The following is a 22544-nucleotide window of genomic DNA, read 5'->3' as shown; positions in this document are numbered from 1 at the left end:
ACTTAACTTTACAGCTTCGTAATTCCACTAAAAACAGTTTTACTAAACTTTTTCACTAAGTCAAGATAGTAGTCCACATTGTTTAAAAACTAACACATTCTTTATTAAAATGAACAATTCGTGTGTTGAATATTAAGTTACGTACACTCAAATCCTTCAGTGCTTAATCTTATATATTAATTCCCTTGCGTGAGTAAAACTGTGAGTCCACGACACGGAAATCACGGGTCACTTTCTTATGACGTGGCTGTACGCTAAAATTTAACTAAAAAGATTAGGGATGTACTTCATAGAAATTGCACATAAGGTGTAAATATATAACCCGCTGCTAATAACGATATAAATATATATACCCTTATGCCAAAAAACTCTATGTTAGCATATATATATAGGTATCGCTACATATGAAACGGTATTAGATATTCACAAAGCATACGAACTGTTAAATGAAGTTCCTAGCATAAAACGGAAATTGTGTTTACGAAAAAGATGGCTGTTCTTTTTGAGTATTCTCTACTCTTTCATTCAATATAAATCTTTAAAAAAACATTTGAAGAAGAGCATGGTTTTATAAATTAATCATAGCAAGGTTCTGTAAGGTTTTTTCATGTTTTATTTTCAGTTTTGATTATATTATTGTTGCCAGACATGTTTTATAGCTAGCATCATAAAAAGCCAACCACCACCAACAACTAGCTAGCTAGCTAGGAATATATATATATATATATGTAGCCATGTTCTTTATACCTAGCTAAGTCTCCAATTTATATTTAAGTGACTAGCTATTAGCTGCTGTAGCTAGCTAATGCTAGCTTTAAACTAAAGATTCCCAGTATATATATTCCCACAAAACACATCAAACGTTATTAACCCTGAAAATTTTAAACATTTTCCTGGTTTTTTTTGGTTTGCGAAGTTCTTTTCCTCCAAATATTCTGAAAATAAAGTTCAGAAATTACTTATTTTTAAAATGTAAATTTAATTTGTTTCAAATTGTGGGCAAAAACCTTAATCAGCATGCTAAAAAAACTGACTTTTCTTAATTTAGAATTACTAAACACAACCATTTTCTTACATTTAGTGTAAACTTTTGTGCGTATGGCTTATATTTAATACACCAAAAGAGCTACTTTGTTGATTTCAATTTTATACTCTTTGTAAGCTATTTTTTTCTTCTTTTTGACATTTCTGTTTTACCACTCAATTTTTACATTTTATAAGTTATTTGGAACAGAATGGTATGAAATAGACCAAAATACCCGATCTTAGTTGTTTTTAATTTACAGGCTGTGTCTGTGAAACTTTAAGGGGAACATTTGGTGGAAGACAATGGCATGACATATAGAACTGATTTTTGTTGTGTTAGATGTTATATCTGAACCTTTTTGACATTTTATGTTAATTTTGCGAAGAAGGACCATATATATATACACAGAAGAAGAATTCAATTTTACACCTTGCAAGCTTTGTTTTTCTATATTTTGTATAAATTCTTACTGGGGAGGACTCCGTGCAATATATCGAAATGACTGATCCTTCTCGATTTAAATTTGATGTGTTCTAAATCGTATATAGGTTTGGAAATTTTGTGTAAGATTTAATGGGTAAGGGCTAGATGCAATATGTCAAAAAAACTTTTTTTGTTGAATCAGAAGCACTCCCTACAACCATTCTTTTTTTTACAGTTTGTGAAGCTTTTGTGAGGAAAGAGTGTATGCAATATTATCGAAATAACTGATTTTTGTTGCAAACTGTTTTTCTTTGGCATTTTGGATTAAAATATTGTTTTAGAGGGCATATGCAGTAGATATATGTACTGAAATAGTTAAATTTTGCAAACTTTGATTTTGTCGTTACCTCTCATTTTTTACATTTTGACTAAACTTTTGTGGGAGACCGTCGGTATGCGAAGGACCAAAATAAGAGATTTTAGTATTATTTAGAATTTGTATTTTGTGTTGCAAAATTGGTGCAAAAATTGACATAAAATGAACTTATATACAGATTGATTGCTGTTGTTTAACATGACTCATTATGACTTATATATATATTTTATGAAAATTTGTGACAGAATACTATGTGAGATTTGAAATTTTGTTTACTCTATTGATGGTAAAACAGCATGCAAATTGCTAAAAGGACTTTATTAATTTTAGATTTAAACAATGTTATTTTGTTGGCATTTTGTCTAAAGTTTGGTGAGGAAGGACTGTATGCAATATATCAAATAATGTTTTATTGCATTATAATTTGTCCTTGCAAATCCCTTTTTTTACACCTTAGATAAAAAATTCTGTCAGAGGCACAATTTATTGTTTATTTTTCACATTGTGTGTCAACCTTTGGCAGGGTTTGCAATAAACTAACTGATTTTAACATATACAATGAGAGAGATTTGTGTTTGACATTGATCAGCTTTTTTGTATATATGTGGCGTTTTGAGTGATTTAAATTTTATGGGTGACATGTATGTTGAAATGCTTTTGGAAACTTCTTTCCGAATAATTTTCGCATTTGTCAGATGGTCAGAGCAAGTAATTTTAGTAGATTTAAATTTAAATGTCACATAAATACTGCAGTTGTTGAAAACCTTTAATTTTTTTGGTCATTTATATAATAATGCAGATGTAAGATGCGCACTCCTGTATTGTTTGTTTTTTGAGGGACATATATCTGCTACATAAATTAAATGGAATACAGTGGATTCTTCCACGGGAAACAGCTAGTGTTATTTAAACACATTCACGACGCTATCCCTCTAAACATGAAAATGATCCTGACGAAGGAGTAGTGACTTAGACTTAGAAGGGCAAAACACAGACAAAAGCAAAAGTCAACTACCTGTCTTCGTCGGGGATAAAAATGTGTCCATGTGTTGTGGCGATGCGCTACAAAAATTGACAAGAAGCCCTGCGGGTTGAACATTTCCGTCATTATCCTGGGAGATTCTAAAAGTCATTGAGTATCCTAATTCTCAATTACTCTTGTAACTAACCTGCAATGTTAAAATGCAACTTAATAGATAAATAAACCAAGCTCTACGGCGTATTACTGATTTATCGTGAACACGTTAGCCGTTCTCACACCTACCAAAACAAAAATATGTAATAAATCATTAATAAAACACAGATCACATAAAAGATAACCAAATCGTTGAAGCTTTGTACTAGCCAAACCAAACTGAACAAAAAATAATATGCAAAAGATTAATTTGTGAAAATAATACGTATTTGCCCCTTGTCCAAAACAGAGTAGCCTGTTATAACACTCAAAAACTAGTAATTCCCGTACCGCTACACTAGACTGGTATCCTGCCGTGCTTCACTAGTCCCGGTAGTAATAACGGCGACAAAAAAGGAGCCCATTTTAAAGTTCTACCGGTTAAAGCCGTAGAACAAAAATAAAAAATAATTTTTTTACATTTATGTAGTATTTTATAATTATAGTTAAAACTTTAACTGGATATTTTCAAAACTGATCTGGAAAATTCTGGAAATTCTAGATTAATAGCTATGGTAAAAGTAATTTTAGGATTGTTATAAGAAAAAGAAGGGGTATGTCAGCACCAATCAAAAGAAGATTCAAATCAGTATCAATAGTTGAGCTAGCTAGCTAACTAGCCAGCACATTTTTCTCAATTATATATATTAAATATTTCTTACGTAATAAAATACACAAATTTAAAGAACTGAGTATTTAGCTTTCTAGCTATAGCTACATCAATAAAGCTACTACGGCAAGCCAGATCAGCAAGGGACGACCAACAAAATGTAAGCAGTTTTAGTCATGGCCGTACACTGGCTGTTCTGGCCACACGAGGAGTACACGATCTCTGAAAAAGAAAAAGTTTTAGCCTGGACTCAAACTTAGCAGCGTCCAGGCTCTGTGCTGTTTTTTTTTATCTATATATCTATCTTTCATCAGGCGATTTTAAAGATTCTGCCCCGCGTAGCGTTGATGGGAATCAAATAAGGTGGAGATTTAAAATGCCGTTGCATAAAGGCTGGTTCACATTACAGCAACATATTGCCAACAATATATTGTAAATATTTGCAGAATATTGCCATGATATGTTGCTGTAATGTGAAAACAACCTGCAATATATTGATGAAAAATATGACGCACGATTTGTTCGCAATATTCTGCATTATTTATAAATCAAACTGAGTTTGAATGAAAAATATTGCAGAGGAATTTCTTTTGCTTCAAATAACACATTTTCACGTGACCTCTCAAAAATTAAAAATCGGGGGAATAAACACGATTCGATACAACCTCGTCTTCAGGGCTCTTTTTATCTTTCTGAAAATCTCAAACAGCAAGAAGAAATTTTTTGAAGAAAATTCTTTTAGCATAGATTCAGAGGATTTACAAAAAAGATGCCCTTGTTAGTAGAAGAAAGTAAAACCTTGAAAGCGAATACCGGTACAGTAAATTAGTGCGGATGGCCTATTTTTCGAAAATTGAACAATTTTTCCCCTCTATTTGTTAATGCGGATGAGTTTTAAGGAATTTTTGATTCTCCTATAACCTACTGTGTTAATGGTCAAAATTCCCTCTAATTATAGTGCGGATTAAAAAAATGAAATTTACAAATTTTTGTTTTAAACAGTTCAGTTACCCGTTTTCTTATCACATCACCTTCTAAATGTTTTATTGGAATTGCAAGCGGAATTTCACTTTATAACGCCAAACCAGAATTTTCTTCGTCACATCGAAGAAAAGACATTAGTGGAGATAAAGAATTATGAAGAGAATCGGGCTAGGTTCGAAGAAGCTAAAAACAAGAAATGAAAAAGAATGTTGTAAAGAAAAAAAAATAAAGAAAAAGTATTTTTTTTCATCTCTAATGTAATGCAGTTGTGATCTAGTTTTCCTCTAATTATTAGTGCGGTTTTGAAATGCTAAAACGAAGATAATTTATTCCCTCTAATTATTAATGCAGTATGGCCAAAATAATTATTTTTTCTGCCGCACTAAATTAGAGGTTTTACGGTATTGATTGAGGAGCAACTATTAAAATCATCCTAATGAGGACACATTCATAGAGCCTGGAAGTGATGAGATTTTGTGCATTATTTAAACATCGAAGAATAAGAAGAAGAACATCATGAAAGTAATAACGAAAAATATTTTTTTAAAAACGAAAGATGTCCGTCAGTTTTTTTCTTCAGTTCATTTTGATTGTAACAAAATAAAAAAACAAAAGGGTTGTCGTAGAGATGACTGAGTGAATTTTTTTTTACCTTTATTTTTCTCCTACGAACAAGAAAGTATTTTTCCGCTAGTTTTTAGAAATGGTCTATCGACGAAAGTTTATTCCCGCGAAATACCAAAATTTCTCGGTTGGTCGGATCCGCAAAACTTTCTGGCCGCGAAAATAACCAAATATTAATAAAGGTTTTTCATATGATGTCAGCCCTGTTATTTTAAACCCCATTTTCACTTAATACTAGCCATCATTAAAAGATATGTGGTCAATGATTTCGACTAGAACGTTTTTGGCATCAAAAATATATCCGATAAAGCTCCAATAGAGCGTGGTTATTCGATCCATCTCGAAAAGACCATCTTTCCAGAAGACGGTCACCAGGAAAAAAATCAACAATCAATTTAAAAGCTAGAAACAAAAACAACAGATAAAAAAGCTTTTTGTTTTTGAGAGTCAATAAACGACGAATTCGCAGAAATTTCGAAACATTAAACTGATTAAAAGTCTGCCTTAGAAGATCTTAGTTGTGGCGTCCTGGGATGTGCTAAGAATACGTTGCAACTTAGCAAGAGTTGTTGCATTACTATGAGACATAACGAGGTGTGCGAAATCACGATTAAGGTAGTGGATAAAGTTTACGTAGATGCAACAATGGAACAAGCCTTGCTAAAACTCGAAGCTACAGAGATGTAACAGAGAGAGTATTTTCTGTTATATATTTTTTTTACCCTAAAACTTTGAGAAACAGGGGCTGGAACTGAACAAGAAACACCATTACTAAGACAGAGCGTGGGAATTCATAAATATTATATTCTACCCTTTACCATTTTAAAAAAGCGGTGATAATTGGAACTATACTATCGTATAAAACAAAGAGATCGTATTCATTGTTACAATCCACATTGATGTGTTTACGAGATTCCGTTTGTGTTAAAAGACTGACTAAATTTTTGGTTTCTTGGACATGTTGGCTAACAACATTCCAACAATTAGTAACAATTAAAACCTTTTCATACTTCTGTTTGTTTAGTTCGTTTTTTTAAAGCTTCTGCTGGTTGTAGTCCCTTTCCATCTATGCTAAAACTCATATAACCGTACAAGAATTTTTTTTTCGTTGGTATTGGCGAAACCAACTGGACCCAATATATTAATTCAAAATATTTTTGTGCCTTGCTAAACAATTTACGTTTGTTCACAAAACTCAAGAACTAAAGTTTAGAAATGTTACACTGCGCTAGCACAGCTCGGTGCTTCACTAATCTCGATAAAAAAGGAACTCGTTTTAAAGTAAGGGCTGAGATGACGCAGTAATATATTTATTGCGGTTGATGATGTCAGTACTTTTTTTTATGGACAAAGAACAAAAAAAAAATACTTTTTTTATATTTTGCATTTAGATGAATCCTCTGCGGTTACCATTATGCCTACTGATATAAATGAAGGTAAAGTTGGTGAATCAGTAACAATGACATGCAACACAAGTGACTATGGAAATCCTCCAGCAGTTTTAACTTGGTACAAAAGTGGTAGTAGCACTGCACTTTCCACTGGTAATGCAGGTGAAGCTGTGTTACTTACTTTTAATCCTATAACAAGAGACAGTACTGGTAATTACACATGTAACGCTAAAAACAATGCTGGTGAAAATCAGAAGATGTTTCGTTTTGTAGCTATTGGTAAGTTTTAAATTGTTATTACAATCTATACTATAATACCCGTATACGTCTGTCCGTCTGTCACGCAAAATGGTAGCTTAGCTGCACAAGTAGTGAGACGAACACAGTGCTGTATAAAAAAGGACAGGCGAACCCGTGGATTATTTCACGGGCTAGCGACTAGTTTTTTAATAAATGAGAAAGATATCAAGAGCACTCGTAACACAACTCATTCTATTCTCTTAAATTCGCAATGTATAAACCAGTATAGACTATTTTGCTGACCAAAATATTAACTTCATTCTTTTAGATAAACCAGATTCTCCAACTTTGGAAGTTTCTTCAAAAACACCAACGTCAATTACAGTTTTGATAACACCACCAGCATACACAGGAAATAAACCAATCACATACTACACGTTAGAATACCAAAGAGATGGAAAGAATATCTCCAAAAATATAACAGATCTGACAAACCTGATGTACACTATAATAGAGTTGAAACCAGAAGTAGATTATCAACTAAGAGTACAAGCTGTAAATTTTATTGGAGCAGGACAGTTTACTGAATTTATTATTGTAACAACAGGAGATGCTGGTAAGTCCTCCTCGCATATACCTGCTTATAGACTTTGTAGTACTTTATCCGTTCTTATGTTGTTGGATACCACTATCTGCGTCACAGACTGGAAAATGCAGTCGCTAGGCGAAGAAAGTATTTTTAAGTCCGTTTTGCTGCGCGAAAGCATTTTAATGATTTACTAAGTTGCTAAGTCTTATGGTCTTATGCTTACATATTTTGCTATAGACCTAATTCCATATCCATTTTCTTCTGCATAATATGCATACGAAATGCAGTATAGTATGAAAACGAGATTAGTCATTAGCAAATTTCGAAATGCTAGTTGTTTACATGCAAAAGGTTGAAGAGTGTATCAACAAAATGTTGACTTTTACAGCTTTTAACTGGCAGTTTTACAAAATCGTTGTTAACACAGTTATAAAGAGGGTTAAAGAGGGTGGTAGTGTGGCAAAAAAAAGTTTAAGTATTGCAAAATTTAAGAGTGTACCTTTAGGTATACGTTAGATAGGTAAGCCTAAAACCCAGCTACGTTCTCAGAATGATGCGAATACATTTTTATTTTACTGTTCCCTGGTAAATTTAGAACATAATGTGCAATTTACTAACGCTCAGGGGCATTTCAGATTACACTGATCAATTCAAAAACATAAAATTAGCTTGCTGGTAGCAAGCCAGCATAACTATCACGCAAAACAGCAAGTAGCCAGCTAAGCTACAGCCCTGGAAAAACATTTTTAATAAAAGTTCTCCCTTCCCTAAAAATCAATGTTGAATGTTTGACTGATTTTAACAGAGTAATCCACGAACCTGGAGTAGTAGAGATACGCAACATTGACTTTGGGGAAAGAGAAGGGGACAGTTAAGCGATTTCAAATTCAAGAATAATGAAAAGACTGGGTTTTCTTATCACATGTTTACAAGTATTTTTTCTAGGGTTGTAGTTATTTTTGTTAATAATCACAAGTAATTTGTTGCGTACAATGATATTTAAAATTAATATTTCCAAACTTTCCGTCACACTTTCTCTGTCACTCTCTGTGTCCATCTGCTGTCAATAATCGTACATTTGTATCAAGCATTGTTGTGGTTAACCTTAATATTTACAGTTTGTAAGTAATGTAAACTGATAGAGCATATACTTTCAAATTAATCTTCAAACGTAAAAAGGGTACAGTATTTTTTTACATGGCACCCTATTTTTTTAGGCTTTTATCCAAAAAGTAATAATAATTTTTTCTTATAAGAAAATCTGAATTGCAGCAGTAAACATGTTTAATTTGTGACAAAATCTCAGTCTAAATGTTCCTAAAAGCCAGGTCCTCGTAAGTTTTTTTTTCGTTAATACATAAAATCTTAAAAATTGGATTTGCAAAATTGTTTATTTAGGCGGCAATTCAAAAATGCGAGTGAATGTTACCATCGCGCCGGGTTAACCCAAGCCATGCGAGGGCCGTTGGATGTTGCAGGGAGTTGTCTCGCAGAGCGCGGACCATAATTGAGTCTGCGTAGCTTGAAATGAGCACTTAATACTCTAGGACTCCCCATGAAAGCCATGGCCTCTTTTACAAATAATAGACAGGGCATATCCCGCGATATTTGTCAGGCTAGCCATGTAAAATATGCACATCTCTCCAATCTCCCTCTCACAGAAAACTATCTTCATCGAATTACTGACAATATGAAAACAATAATTGTTTTCACCTTACCTCACCAAAGAATGGGTCTTGGATTAAAGTTAATTTTCGATATATCAAGTAGTTTATGAACAAAATTTTACAAAAATTTCGAGTAACCTTTTTGTGTTTTTTCAAGGAACAATTATTAAATTGCTTTGTAATGTGATCCTCCAATCCGACCGAGCAAAATCCCTAAAAAAACTTATTTACTTGAAGAAATGCTAAGAATACATAATTTACGAAACACTCATCCCTTTTGCCTTACATTTTAAAATTTTAAATATTTTTTACCAATTACCATCCACGATAGACGCTTGAAATGTAACAAAAATAAGCAAGAACATACCAGGGAAAGTGTACAGTTCAACTTGCCCCACTATGTCAAATTAGTATCATAATTCTGAAATCACAAATGTGTTAAATGTGAGTTTTAAATACTTCCAGAATTGCTCTCCCAAGGAAAAAATGAACCGGGTAAGACACTCATGTCAACTTCTATTTTAAAAGCACTGTCAGTAAGCCTGGCTAATGTTATTTTACGGACGTTGTTTTAAAAATAAGGAACACTCCATAACTAAGGAGCCAGGAACATCACTATTTTTGATAAACAGCTAAAAATTTCACGTTTGTTTGGAACAAGTCAAGCAGCCAGGTAGCCACTCATATCATCACATTTAACCCTATTTGGAATGGGGGGATAAAGTGCCTGTGACATTTTCAAAGTCCCTTAACTTTTTAAATACTGGATGAATTTCCTTGAAATTGTGGGACTTTTCCTAACTTTTATAGGTCCTTCGGACAATAAATTTTTTTTTACAAAAATTGTCCTGTCATTGTCACTTTGTCCTTTATTGACAGTGCTAGAAATAAATGTTTTCTAAATTAACCAGTTGCATGAATATGTGATTATGCATGTGATAGTGAAATAAAGTCATCATACAATATAGACATACACACTGAGTAATTTGCAGACCTGAATATTTGTTTTCTCCTATTTTTATATCTATCGTCATATGATGACGTGATAGGTCATTTTGTCACTTGTCAATCCAATTTTCCTTGATTGAGTAGTTACTGACATGAATGTGCTAATAGATATACCAAGTTTTATTTTTTGACAGCTACTAACACCAAGGTTCTTAAGTATCGATTTTTCAAAAAAAATGAATTCTGATCAATGTCCATTTTCTCCCTAGAGAAATCCTTTGGTAACACCTGTAAATGTTCCTAATAATATCTTACATTTTTATATCAGTTTTTTTAATGACTAGTACTGTAATTAATTTTAAAAAAGATAAAAAAACGAGAATTTCTAAAAAAGACATATTTTCTCAACCATCATCTCATTATGACGTCATCACTTCCTGTGATGACATGGCTGACTGACATAACTTTGGTTGATCACACCATTAGAGTTGTTTTTGGTGACTCTTGCGTGCGAGAAACGTTTCCTGAAACTATTATAAATGAAGGAAGGTAAAGTGTTATAAAACAAGTTGTAGAGAAAGACAACATTTTGTAGGTGATACGGCACAAAAATTTTATATGAGAGAAAACAAAGGCACGGAACACTAAAAGCAGTATTCCTAATTTAGCTAATACACAATTTACGCGTTTTAGTTTTATTGCAACATTGTTTACTTGACACTTTCATTTAAAATCACTGCCAAGTAAAACACCAAGGTATTTTGTAGTGTTGCTAGGAAAAAAATTATTGCCACCAATGGTCAATTTTACTTTATTGTCAATAGTTTTACATGTTTAAGTAGAATGTAATCAGTTAAACTAGAAAAAAAAAAAAAAATTATTAGGATGAAGCCATTGCCTAAATTTAAATGTAAGTTAATTTTTTATGCAAAGACCCTACTGACTTGTAATTAGTATTCTCCTTGTGGCACACATAGACAGGTGCATTTTAATGAATACCGTAGCTTTTCTTTTAGCCTTTTCTACTCACTCCTTTAAAATAAGTCTTAACAAAAACATTTGAAGAAGGGTTATGAAAATGCAGCATAGCAAGTTTTGTGTAAAGTTTGTTTTGGCTTTTCTAGTTTTGATGATGTAGATACAAACTAGCATTAAACAACCCACCACCACTCAGAGAAGTCAAGTTTTTTTCTTGGTTATATAGACAAAGCTAGTTATGTCATACCTTACCGCAATATTCAGCTTACATCTAGCTGGCTATTAAGTTATGTAGCTAGTTAACGTTACTAGTGCTCCCCAATACGTAGCACCTCCTTCCTCTTATTCTCTTATTTAGCTAGCTAGTTAGTTGTATTAGTAGTCTGTACTAGGAATAAGGACCTATATTATTGGACTAGAGCTTTCAGTGTGAATCATGGAATATGTAACAAGCCACAAAATCTTTAAAGAAAACTACTAGATAATGAAAGGTATAAATAATAAGTTAGTATCAATTAGTATAAAGGTATAAATAATTTTCTCACATTTTGTGTTACATAGAAGAATCTATGCAATATGAGACAAGAATTTTTATTTAGCATGTGGTGAGGGTTAGGTCGTAGCTAAAATGTAGTGATTTTTTCTAGAAGTTCTGATTTGTATAAATAACATTTCTTGTTAAGCTTTCGTGAAAGGGTACAACATTTAAAGATCCAAAGGGATCAGATTCTGTAAATTCTTATTTTGAAAGACTTATTTACATTTTCGGTAACAAAATTGTATATAGAGGAGGAATGCCACGATTCACCATTTATCGTATATATTTATGTATATGGCAAAGTGTGAATTTTGGATTAAAATATTATAAAGGGTCTTAGGTGTGGTGCAAAATGCATTATCCAATCCAGAGAAATTGAAAAAATTGCTGAAAAGATAATAAAAAGCAGGTTATAATAATAAAGAGTGACAGAATGATGGTAATGTTTGATAGAGGAAGGAAAGAAAAAGGCGGCAGCATTGCAAATACTATTCAATAAAAAATACTAGAAGAAATCGACAAGAAGACAATGGGTCTTCTGCCTATTTTTAGATTACGTAATCACACAAGATTCACGTCAATATGTTGATTGGTGAAGAAAATTACGTTAATTTATGTTCAAAGACTCCCTACAATAACTGCAGAACATTCAAACAAGAGTTTATTTTTTAAAAAAAATATTTTGGGCGAGTTGTCCAACGTTTTTCTTGTTGTGTTTGATAAGACATCTATTTAAAAAAAATGTTAACCATAACTATTCTTTTTAATTAATGAATAAAAACAAATAGCACATAAACATATAACAAAATAAAATATTTCAACCCCCCTGTTTTTCAAGGACTTAGCAAGATCGAAAAAGCCACCGTTACAATTTTGCATGACAGAAAGACAGACGCATACGGGTATTATGATGTAGGTAGTTAAAGAACATTCTGATAGTTGCTTGTCAATGAAACGCAGCTATTTGTTTGTAAAGGCGTCGACAATAAAGTTCCAAGATCGCATTGGTAAAAGTTAGTTGTGATCTATATACTATAAGTATTGTTTTCTAACGATATTCAGTGAAGCACAAAGTCTAATCTATTAGTACGTATAGTATTTATATATCTATTTTTCTTTATATACTAAAAGAAAGTATTAACACAGAACTATACTGTACACATCATGACTGAATTAGAAATATCAAGAAAGAGACTGATAGTTACAGTGCTTTAGCAACACATCGTACCTTTTATTTAACCCTGTTCGCCTCAACATTATATTATTAGATTTTGGATATTATGCATAACAATGTTAAAGAAACTACATCGCTATATCCAATACTGGTTTTATAACATGCTTATTATTTGTTATATATTACACCAATGTCACTTGTCACTTGTTGTATTCAATGCTTTGTACGTAATTGGAGGTGTCATTAATTTTTTAACCCACACCATCGGCACCGATAGAAGAAGCATTGATTGCTAGTGCACTAGGTCATGTAGTAGTTGTAAATTCTGCTTTCTTCTCATATAAAAAAAGAACAAATCTTCGCAGCATTGCTCCATCTTACTCGTCTGTAACGCGAGCCCATTGGTGGTCAGTAGATGGCTTCAGATGGACTGACAATAATACATTTAAGAGTACACTGCAGTGGAGACTCGAATCTGCAACCTTATCATTACAAGTCGACTGTTCTACCACTATCCCGCTACTTGTACTTCCTTTTTTCGAACAGAGAATATTAGTTTTTTAACAATGCAACAAATTATTTTAGACAATGCTGTGAAAAGAGGTAATTAACAGTAGGGAAAAAATATTTTTGAACAAAAGCACCTATACAACTTGCGTTCTTTTTACAATGATTTTTTTAATTCAGTTCTTGTCAAATTCTCAACATTACATAGATTATAGTGTATTATTATGTAGTTCTTTTAGACGCAGTTAAAACATGCAGTTTCTGACATAAAATCAAATCTTAAACATCATTTTTCTGCGTTTTCTGTTTTTAAAAATTTATGTTGCGTGTTCACTATAATTCTCCATGCAGGTAAAACAAATCTTGCTTTGTGGACAACTGCAAATATCATGTTTGTTACGTTGCTACCCAACGCATTTTGATGTATCTCAAGTCCCGAATCTAATCCTGTTGTCAACTGCGGCTAATCATACCTGAAGAAAAGAATTAAAGATTTGGTCTTTAATAAATCTTTGCTAATTAAACATTAAACATCGCCAACAAAAATTTATCACGGTTTGTGTTATGAAATATCAGACTTTTAAATGTTTATGAGAAAAGTAATGACAAAGTTTTCAAAAATTGTTTTTATTTTACATAGTTTTAGATGTATATAGTTCTTAAAAAGAGTTCTGTCGATTACATGAGTATTAATAAGTAGACAAAAAGTAGCCAAAGACCACAGTAGAGAAGGTCATTTAGCCAACATTCGAGATCGTGATGCTTGCAGAATGCCAAAGCATGCAGTTAGTTGAAGGTAGGGATGACGAAGAAGAAGATGATAAAGAATCTAAAAGTCACGAAAGTTATTTTCGGGGCAGAAATATTTAAGATTTAAGGTTTTAAAGCTAAAAATTTTAAATACTTTCAGGGCGTAGAGTTAAACAAATGGGAAATACGGGATTAATATTATATATTATTAGAATTATGGTTTAACAGAAAGAGGTTTTTGGAAATTAACTAGCAAAATATACTTAAATAATAATAATAAATATTCTTTCGCCTATAATAACAAGTTACATGCGCTAATGGGTCACAATAAAATAGCAGGAACAAGTAGAAGGCATTGAGCCTTTTCACCAAACCCTAGTTATTGAGTTTTATATGCTAATGAATATTATTGTACATTCATATTACTATTTACAATAGAATGCAAAAATATACTTAAATAAATAAGCCGTCTTAATTTATCATACGAACACCAATCTTTTGTTTTGTACTAAAAATATTTCCTTACATTAATAACTGTTGCGTCTTGCAAACTTATTCACTTCATATTTATTTCATACTTTCGGTCGAAAATGAATTCTACAGATGGGGTCTTCTATGTCGAACTAAAAAAGAACTAGACTTTGAAATTTTGAAATAGTTTTTTGGAATAGTAAAGTTACTTTAGGCATACCTGGTATTATTTGGATGTTGAATAGATGAAAATTGTTTAAAAAATATATCTGGCAGTAGTCTGTGTTTACTTTTAAAAATGAACAATAACACTTGATTGATGTTTTAATTTAAATACATTTAGTACATTAATCTTGCAAACCAGTGGTTTGACAGACGTAGATCTGTGTACATTAAAAATATTCTACATGCACGTTTTTATTTACTTTTTAATTTTAACAATTTAATGATATTAGTACTTGCCCGTACGATATTACAAAATATTAGGCTGGGTAGTCCTTACTCACAGATTCTTACTACAAAAAGATCTCGTCATCATCGTCGGAGTCGCTAAAGTAGCTAGCGCCATATACCGCAACCTCCTTGTACTTATATTCTTTCAAGTATGGTGTGCACAGTAATTACCCTGTCTATATACACTCGCCAGTTTGATTATTGCTGTACATTCCTCGAGTTTTTTTTCCTTGTGGAAATTGGTTCTGATGTTGCCCTCTCGCTCTTAAGTTTAAGGTTAATGTACATGTCTTTCTTCACACTTATGTTGCTTAAGAAATGTCCTTCCAACGCCTCTATCTTATCCAAGATCTAGGAGTGTTTATTTAACCACTCTGGATATTGCACAGATTAAACGACATGGTTAACGCAGAAACCTTGCCATATAGGAGATATCATGAGAGTATGTATTTTTATGAGTCTTTTTAAAGCGGAGATAGCTTGTCTTGGGCAAGATACCCAATCACATACCTCTCGTTCTTCACCTTGTTTGCAGAGATAGAGTCGCAAAGGACCAGGTTTTCGACATTCACATCCTTGATATTATGGAATTCAACCACTGTAAAAGTCTTTTGATTTGACGGTCTCATCTTCAAATTTCAGGGTTAATGACAGTATCAAAAAGCTTTTAACACCCAATATCCCCTTAAACATACCTTATTTCAACCAGCAATAAAGGAAACGGGTAAACAAAATTCTCTAATAATTTTCTTTCTTGCTAACTTCATTAAAGTTCCAGTGACACTTATGCCTAAGTGGATTTTTGCACGGGCTTTATCGCCTAGTCTCTTATAATAATACGGAAGTTGTGTCCGTCCGTGACCGCCAAAGTGAATATCTTTATTTTCCTTTGATGTAGCCGAAAAATTTTCGTCTTTTTTGTTAACTTTTTTGACTATACTGCAACAACGTCAATAACATTAAGTTGACATCAATATATCTTAATTTAGATTTATAAAGCTATTACAATGCAATTAAAACTTTGAGGCCAAATAACTTCACAATAAGGTGGTGACGTCAGTTATTTTTTATAGCGTGAGTAACTAGGGACCACCTGGGACTAAAATGGGTTTCCCGAATCCGCTTTGGAATGGACCGGTTGATGACGTCATCAAAAAAACCCAACATCTCTCTAACCGTTCGTCATAAGTACATGAAGCTATAAATTTTCGTGATCAACGTTTCAAGATCTCTATGATGAATCCAAGTAGGTTAACAGATATATATTTTCGCCGTTAAATAAATACTATAGGTTTAATATTTCTTTAAATATATACAATAATGGCTGGAGCAAAAATAAGTCACGAATTGTCTTATCACCAAGCCCCGTTTTTAAGCAAAAAGAAAGAGTTAAAAGTTAAATTAATATTAAATATAAATAAAAAATATAGTAAAAAAGAAACTCTAACTATATTGATAGATGGAATCACAGTCCAGATATTTACTTGCGCGCGCTTCTAGTGATTATGTAATGCCCGATGTAAACAAACCAAGCAGACACGTTACCTCCATTTCTGCGCACGCAGGAAGAACACAGCACAGCACAGTATATTAAAAAATAACGAGTGTGTATCTTAAAGTATTTATAAATATTTATAAGTTCCGTCGCTAATAATTTTGTTTTTGCATTTTCCTTAAAATTTTTTGGTTTTCATAATTATTTTTTGAAAATTTGGTATTATATTTGTGTTGTAATTAAATTAAGTAGTAAAAAATACATAAAAAGTAAATCTTGATACATATTTAATTGATAGACGTTTAAAATCCCAGTTTGACGAAATATGTGTTGTGTTGGTGCATGTCTGTCTAAACCAAAACGGCATTTTTGTTTATTATGTAATTTTTTAAATTTGTTTACATTATTACTTGCCCAACATATGTTACAAAATGATAAATAACTGTGTATGAAGGAAAAATAAAGGTTTTTAACCAATGAAGTTTTGTTTGACCTTTATTTATCAAGAGTATGTACGTGTTTTTTCCATGTCAATGATTTATCTAAAACTGCGCCAAAGAATTTTTTGTTTTTTTCTCCTTATGCTGACATTGTTTACTTTAAGTAAAGGTAATTTGAATTTTGTAACGGTCATAGAATAATATATATTTAGTTTGACTTATATTGAGGGAGAAATTATTTGCGTTAAACCATTCGTTTATGTGCGCAGGTTCTTGATTAGCCGTTTTAAAAAGAAATTTAATGTTAGTATGACAGAAGAAAAGATTACTATCGTCAGCAAATAAAATAAATTTCAACACTTTGGAAGAATTGTGTAAGTCGTTAATGTAAATCAAAAACAGTAAGGCTCCAAGAATGGATTCATGTGGGTCACCGGACACCGCATTCTATTAGTTAAAACGGGCGTCCTTGTATTGTCGTACGCTATGCTATGGTTTGAAGATTTTAATTTAGATAATAAAATGTTCTGACTTACGGTATCAATTTTCCCCTAGGGTAAACAACCTTTGATTATAAGATTTTAATAATTCACTTATCAATTTCATGACTACATGGCCCGTTGAATGGTGCTTTTGAAAACCAAATTGTTTGTTACGTAACCTATCATTTTGCACTAGATGGTCGTAGAGACGGTTATACTTTATCCGTTCAAGAATGTTTGGAAAAGCATGGCCATACTAAAATAGGTTTATAATTAGTGAATTCGGAGCTTTCTCCTGATTTAAAATATATTACTCTAGCTTTTCTTTGTTGGTCTTGCAACTTTCCATACTTTAAGTAAACTAAGAAATAAAATAGAAATGGTTCAATAATGTCATTTACTCTTTTTACAATATTTACACTACTGTCATCAAGCCCTGAGCTTTTGTTTGGTTGTAATGATAAAAAAGCACTTTGCATTTCCTTTCTCGGAAGTTCAGATTCATTCATTGAAGTATCGCAAGTATTTAAGTAAGAGCTGCGGCTTTTTGTAGAAAATAGAATTTTTGCAGCTCGATCTGGTCCAACAATGATAAAAAAATCGTTAAATTTGTTAGCAATTTTATTTTTGTGATGTGTAAGTTCGTTTTTAATGATAGGATGCTCTGGAATTGTGATCTATAGCTTTGCCAATTATTTTTTTTTATTTATGCTTAAGGTTTTTTGGTATTTTCTATCGCTATTTGATCTGTATGATAATTTTTTTGCTCGTTTTTAAAAGTATTTTTATTGTCTTTATATCTGTTTTCATTTGAGTAAGTTCTGTTTTTCAAAAGTGCAGTGGCTGCTTCATAGAGTGGCTGCTGAGATGGCAGTTTCAAGAATAATTTACCTAAGTATTATAAAATATTAAAAACTTCTAGCATAGGCACATTGATGACAACTTTTTTATTTTGAAACATTCTGTCGAGAAAGGACTTAATACATCGATCGATCAGGTTTGAGGGATAGCCAATTTTTAACAGTATGTTTCTAAGATTCTGCATTTCGAAATATATCCTGGAAAACTCTGAAGCAATTTTGCAGATTCGGAAAATGAATGTAAAAACTAAACCATTTTTATATTCATCGGGGAAAAATATACTATAACAAGGGCCAAGAGATGAACCCATGGCAACACTATCGAATTGATTGTATAACTGACTATCCTACGTGAAATAGGAGTTTTGTGTGGGCAAGGAAAGAAGTTTTTTAAAATCACCTTGACATAAATTACTAACTTACTAATAACTATTCGTTTACGTGAAAATGGCAGTCGAACGGCCGAAACGTCGTAAAGTGCAGTGATTATTACTTTTTTTATTTACAACTTTATACACACCAATTTTTCAAAGTTATATCCGTAGTTTTACTTATCAGCTCCCATTTGGCTTCTGAAAAAAATTGCCAAAACTTTTCTTTTGAGCATTTTGAATTTCGGTCTGTCTGTCTGTCTGTCTGTATTTCTGTCTGTCTGTCTGTCTGTCTGTCTGTCTGTCTGTCTGTCTGTCTGTCTGTCTGTCTGTCTGTCTGTCTGTCTGTCTGTCTGTCTGTCTGTCTGTCTGTCTGTCTGTCTGTCTGTCTGTCTGTCTGTCTGTCTGTCTGTCTGTCTGTCTGTCTGTCTGTCTGTCTGTCTGTCTGTCTGTCTGTCTGTCTGTCTGTCTGTCTGTCTGTCTGTCTGTCTGTCTGTCTGTCTGTCTGTCACGTAAAATGGTAGCTTAGCTGCGCAATAGCGAGAAGCACTCAATGCGGTATAATAAGGACGGGCGAACCCGTGGATTTTCCACGGGCTAACGACTAGTGTTATAAATTATGGTAGCAAATGTTAAGGCTACTCTTGTTCTTTTTTTTTGACATAAAATATTTTACTGGTGAAAAAAGTAAAATCGAAAAATACATACTTTTTTTCAGAAAAAAATGATTAAGGCTTCTGTAGATATTAAGAAAAAACTGTTTTTGATAAAAATAGTAATAGTAAAAACTAGCATATCAATTTCAAATACACATCACAGAAACAATATGTTTTAACTATAACGGAATCATTCCGCAAAGCCTAAAAATTAATTTACAGCTGTTCCTGGCGTGAGGGATATATTTCATGGCTATGATACTTACTGATTTTTTATATTTATCTATTAGACACCTGTATGTGAAATTTTTAGGTCTCATAGCTCTGAAGCCTTTGACCATTTCTCGAAATTACCGCTTAAAAATTCTTTTGAAATCATAATGAGGAAATTCATTAGGATTATTCTTAGAACTTGAAAGTCACAACACAACTTTATCTCGTTGAGAGGAATCATTTCGCCAAAAAAATTCTAAAAAACTTGCATTTCGCATTAATACGTCATTTTGCGTTAATTCGCCAGCTGTCGAATCAATTTTACAAATGATTAATGTAAAAGCGGTCAAATTCAAAATATTTTAATAAGGCTTAGTAGCTCAGTTGGCTAAGGCCTCATAACGTGAGACCTAAGGTCGTGAATTCGCATCCACCCGAAGGCAGTTTTTCTAAAAAAATGTTTACGTAAAAGAAAGTCGTCGATGACGTAGAAATTAACTATTTCGGACGTAGTTAGTCGGTCAGTTAATTGGTTAGATAGTTAGGAGTTGAAACGCAATACTATCCTCGCAAGCGAGATGGTAATAATACACAATGTCTTGATATTCTCACAGCTATCACAATAAAAAGCACAATTTGTATCATGTATTAAGTACATCATTATTAATCAAGCGTATGTCATCATTTCGTGTGTTCAACTTTGTTTCAATTGCGTATGTTCATTTAAAGGCGAAAGTCCATTTCAATCTTTTATCACGTCGGTTCCGAGCGCACGCAATAAAGTATTGTGGAATATTCAAAAGCATTTTTGCACACGTTGATCGTTTTGGAATTCAAACTTTTTGACTTGTCAGGAGCTCTCTAAAATGACGTACTTTCATGATTTCTACCAATAAATTCTTCACCTATTTTAATTTGTGCGCGCAAAACTGTTTCCAATGGACGTTGTGCCGCTTGGATGGGCAACCACGCAACACTTAGTACGTCGTGATTTGCGTTCGAAGTGAACTCAAAGTACGTAATCAGACGCTTTTGTTGCTAATTTTGCTATGCTTTTAACCCTTCAATGATGATACAGAGAACTATATCGGGGAGAATGACATTGACATGTTGAAGTGTGCGTCGTTTAATATATAATCTCATAAGTATTTCTTTCTAGCAAGAAGTTATTGTTGTTCAAGCTGTTTAAAACGAATTTTTTTTTATGTTTCCTGCCTATTCTTATAAAAAGAAACAGTGTATAAGATGCTTGCAGAATACAGCTCAATAAACAACTTTTTAGCGCTCGATTCTCTGCAATAAATCAATTTGTAAAAAAAACTGGTATAACAAAAAAGTGGTGTTTTAGTGTTACAATTTCGAAGCACAATTATCTCCAAGGTTTAGATAGAAAATTCAATTATAAAAGAGAAATAAAAATCAATTTTTTCTTGCTTTGTATTTAGTTAAAGCCTCTGGACTTATCATCAAACCTACCGATAAAAATGAAGGTAAGGTTGGTGAAGCATTTAATATGACATGTTATGCAAGTAATTATGGAATTCCTACAGCAGTTTTAGCATGGTACAGAAGTGGCAATAGCACTGCACTGTCTACTGGCAATGCAGGTGAAGCAGTGTCATATACAATCATTCCTGTAACAAGAGACAGTACTGGCGATTACATATGTAAAGCAAATAACACTGCTGGTTAAATTGAGAAGATGTTTCGTTTCACAGCCATAGGTACGGTAAAAATACTTATTTGCACGCCAAATCATCTTCAGGTGTATAGAATTAAGTTAGTTTGGATAATTAAACATACTTAGTCAAAACAGATGCAAATGTACAGTTGCACTGTGTTTTGTAATAAACGGCTTACTTTGTAATAGCTGCTGCTTTTATAACGAGGATGACTCGTTTTGTAACAAATAATTTGCAACTTCTGTGTTCACGGTCATTTGGTAAACAAGTAATAACTAAAAAGGTAAATGCTTTCGTTTTGTCGTGTCGTGTTGCCAGAATTGTTTCAGCAAATTTTGAATTCAAATCATACATATATTAATATTAATTATAAAAAGTATTAATAATATAATAGAAGTCTTTTTGGAAGTCAAACAAGTAACGCATAACAATTTAACTGCAGTGTGCTTCTCCACTATACTTCAGTTTCGTCGCGATTGCCCTTGAAGATAGAGTTGAATTTTCAATTTAACACCATTTCCTGATATTTTTGAATTTTACCTAAACAAAGTAAAATGGCACTTTCAATTTCTAAGCATTTTGTCAATACGTTAAATGACTTGTTTTTTACTACCAAAAACTTTTAGCAGATTCTTAATACTGGGATTATAACCAGACAGACATAAGCCAAAATATTGCGATCATTTTTGTTGGAAAGAGGAAAACTGCCACGGACTTATAGGTCATAGAAAGCCTTCGTAAATTTAGGGTTAGATATGATTACCACATTTAATTACTCTAACTTTGACCCTGACCCTACGTGAAAATAAATTCCGCGACCTTTTCCTCTTTTCCTGTTCTCGATCGTAAACAATAATTCTGCAAACAATTTTTCCCGCAATTTTTTACTCCTTGGGAGTACATACCTTGAGAGAAAAGACCTTCATTGGGATCGCCATTTGTGTGCAAAAATGTATGTAAAACTACCTAGCAAAGGTAAAAAAAGTATTAAAACATTAGAAAGAATTCTGGGCTGTTTAAACTGAGGAAGATTTTTCTTGCAACCAGTTATAATGGTCATGCTTTTAACAGTGACAAGGGAGGAAGACTTTAAATTTATTTCTATTTTATATCATTATGTATTTAGATCAAGCATTTGGATTATTTTTCACACCTTCTAATAAACATGAAGGTAAAGTAGGTGAAACAATTGTATTGGATTGCTACACAAGTGATTATGGAATTCCTTCAGCAATTCTAACATTGCATAAAAATGACGTTGAACTTTCTGCTAGTAACCCAGGTGAACAGGTATCATATACCATAGATGTAACAAGAAACAGTACTGGAAACTACACATGTAAAGCAAAAAACAGAGCTGGTGAAATTGAAAAAAAATTTCCTTTCACAGCCACAGGTAGGAATTTGTTTGAAACTATTTA

The 22544-nt window shown here is 32.6% G+C and overlaps 1 protein-coding gene across 1 annotated transcript in view; it reads left to right on the top strand.

Annotated features, from left to right (window-relative positions):
- The window catches only part of LOC130630295 (neural cell adhesion molecule 1-like), a 30016-nt gene extending 7635 nt beyond the window's left edge, over window positions 1-22381 (top strand). The window contains exons 6-9 of the mRNA XM_057443743.1: window positions 6610-6888; window positions 7178-7465; window positions 20887-21165; window positions 22250-22381. Of these exons, the coding sequence (XP_057299726.1) occupies window positions 6610-6888; window positions 7178-7465; window positions 20887-21134 (815 nt within the window). The 3' untranslated portion in view covers window positions 21135-21165; window positions 22250-22381. The remainder of the gene's footprint in view (window positions 1-6609; window positions 6889-7177; window positions 7466-20886; window positions 21166-22249) is intronic.
- Window positions 22382-22544: the final 163 nt, after the last annotated feature.

The sequence above is a fragment of the Hydractinia symbiolongicarpus genome, chromosome 2 (genome assembly GCF_029227915.1).
Source record: "Hydractinia symbiolongicarpus strain clone_291-10 chromosome 2, HSymV2.1, whole genome shotgun sequence".
NCBI classification, from domain to species: Eukaryota; Metazoa; Cnidaria; class Hydrozoa; order Anthoathecata; family Hydractiniidae; genus Hydractinia; species Hydractinia symbiolongicarpus.
The sequence above is the reverse complement of the archived record's forward strand: the minus strand, read 5'-3'. Positions and strand labels throughout refer to the sequence as shown.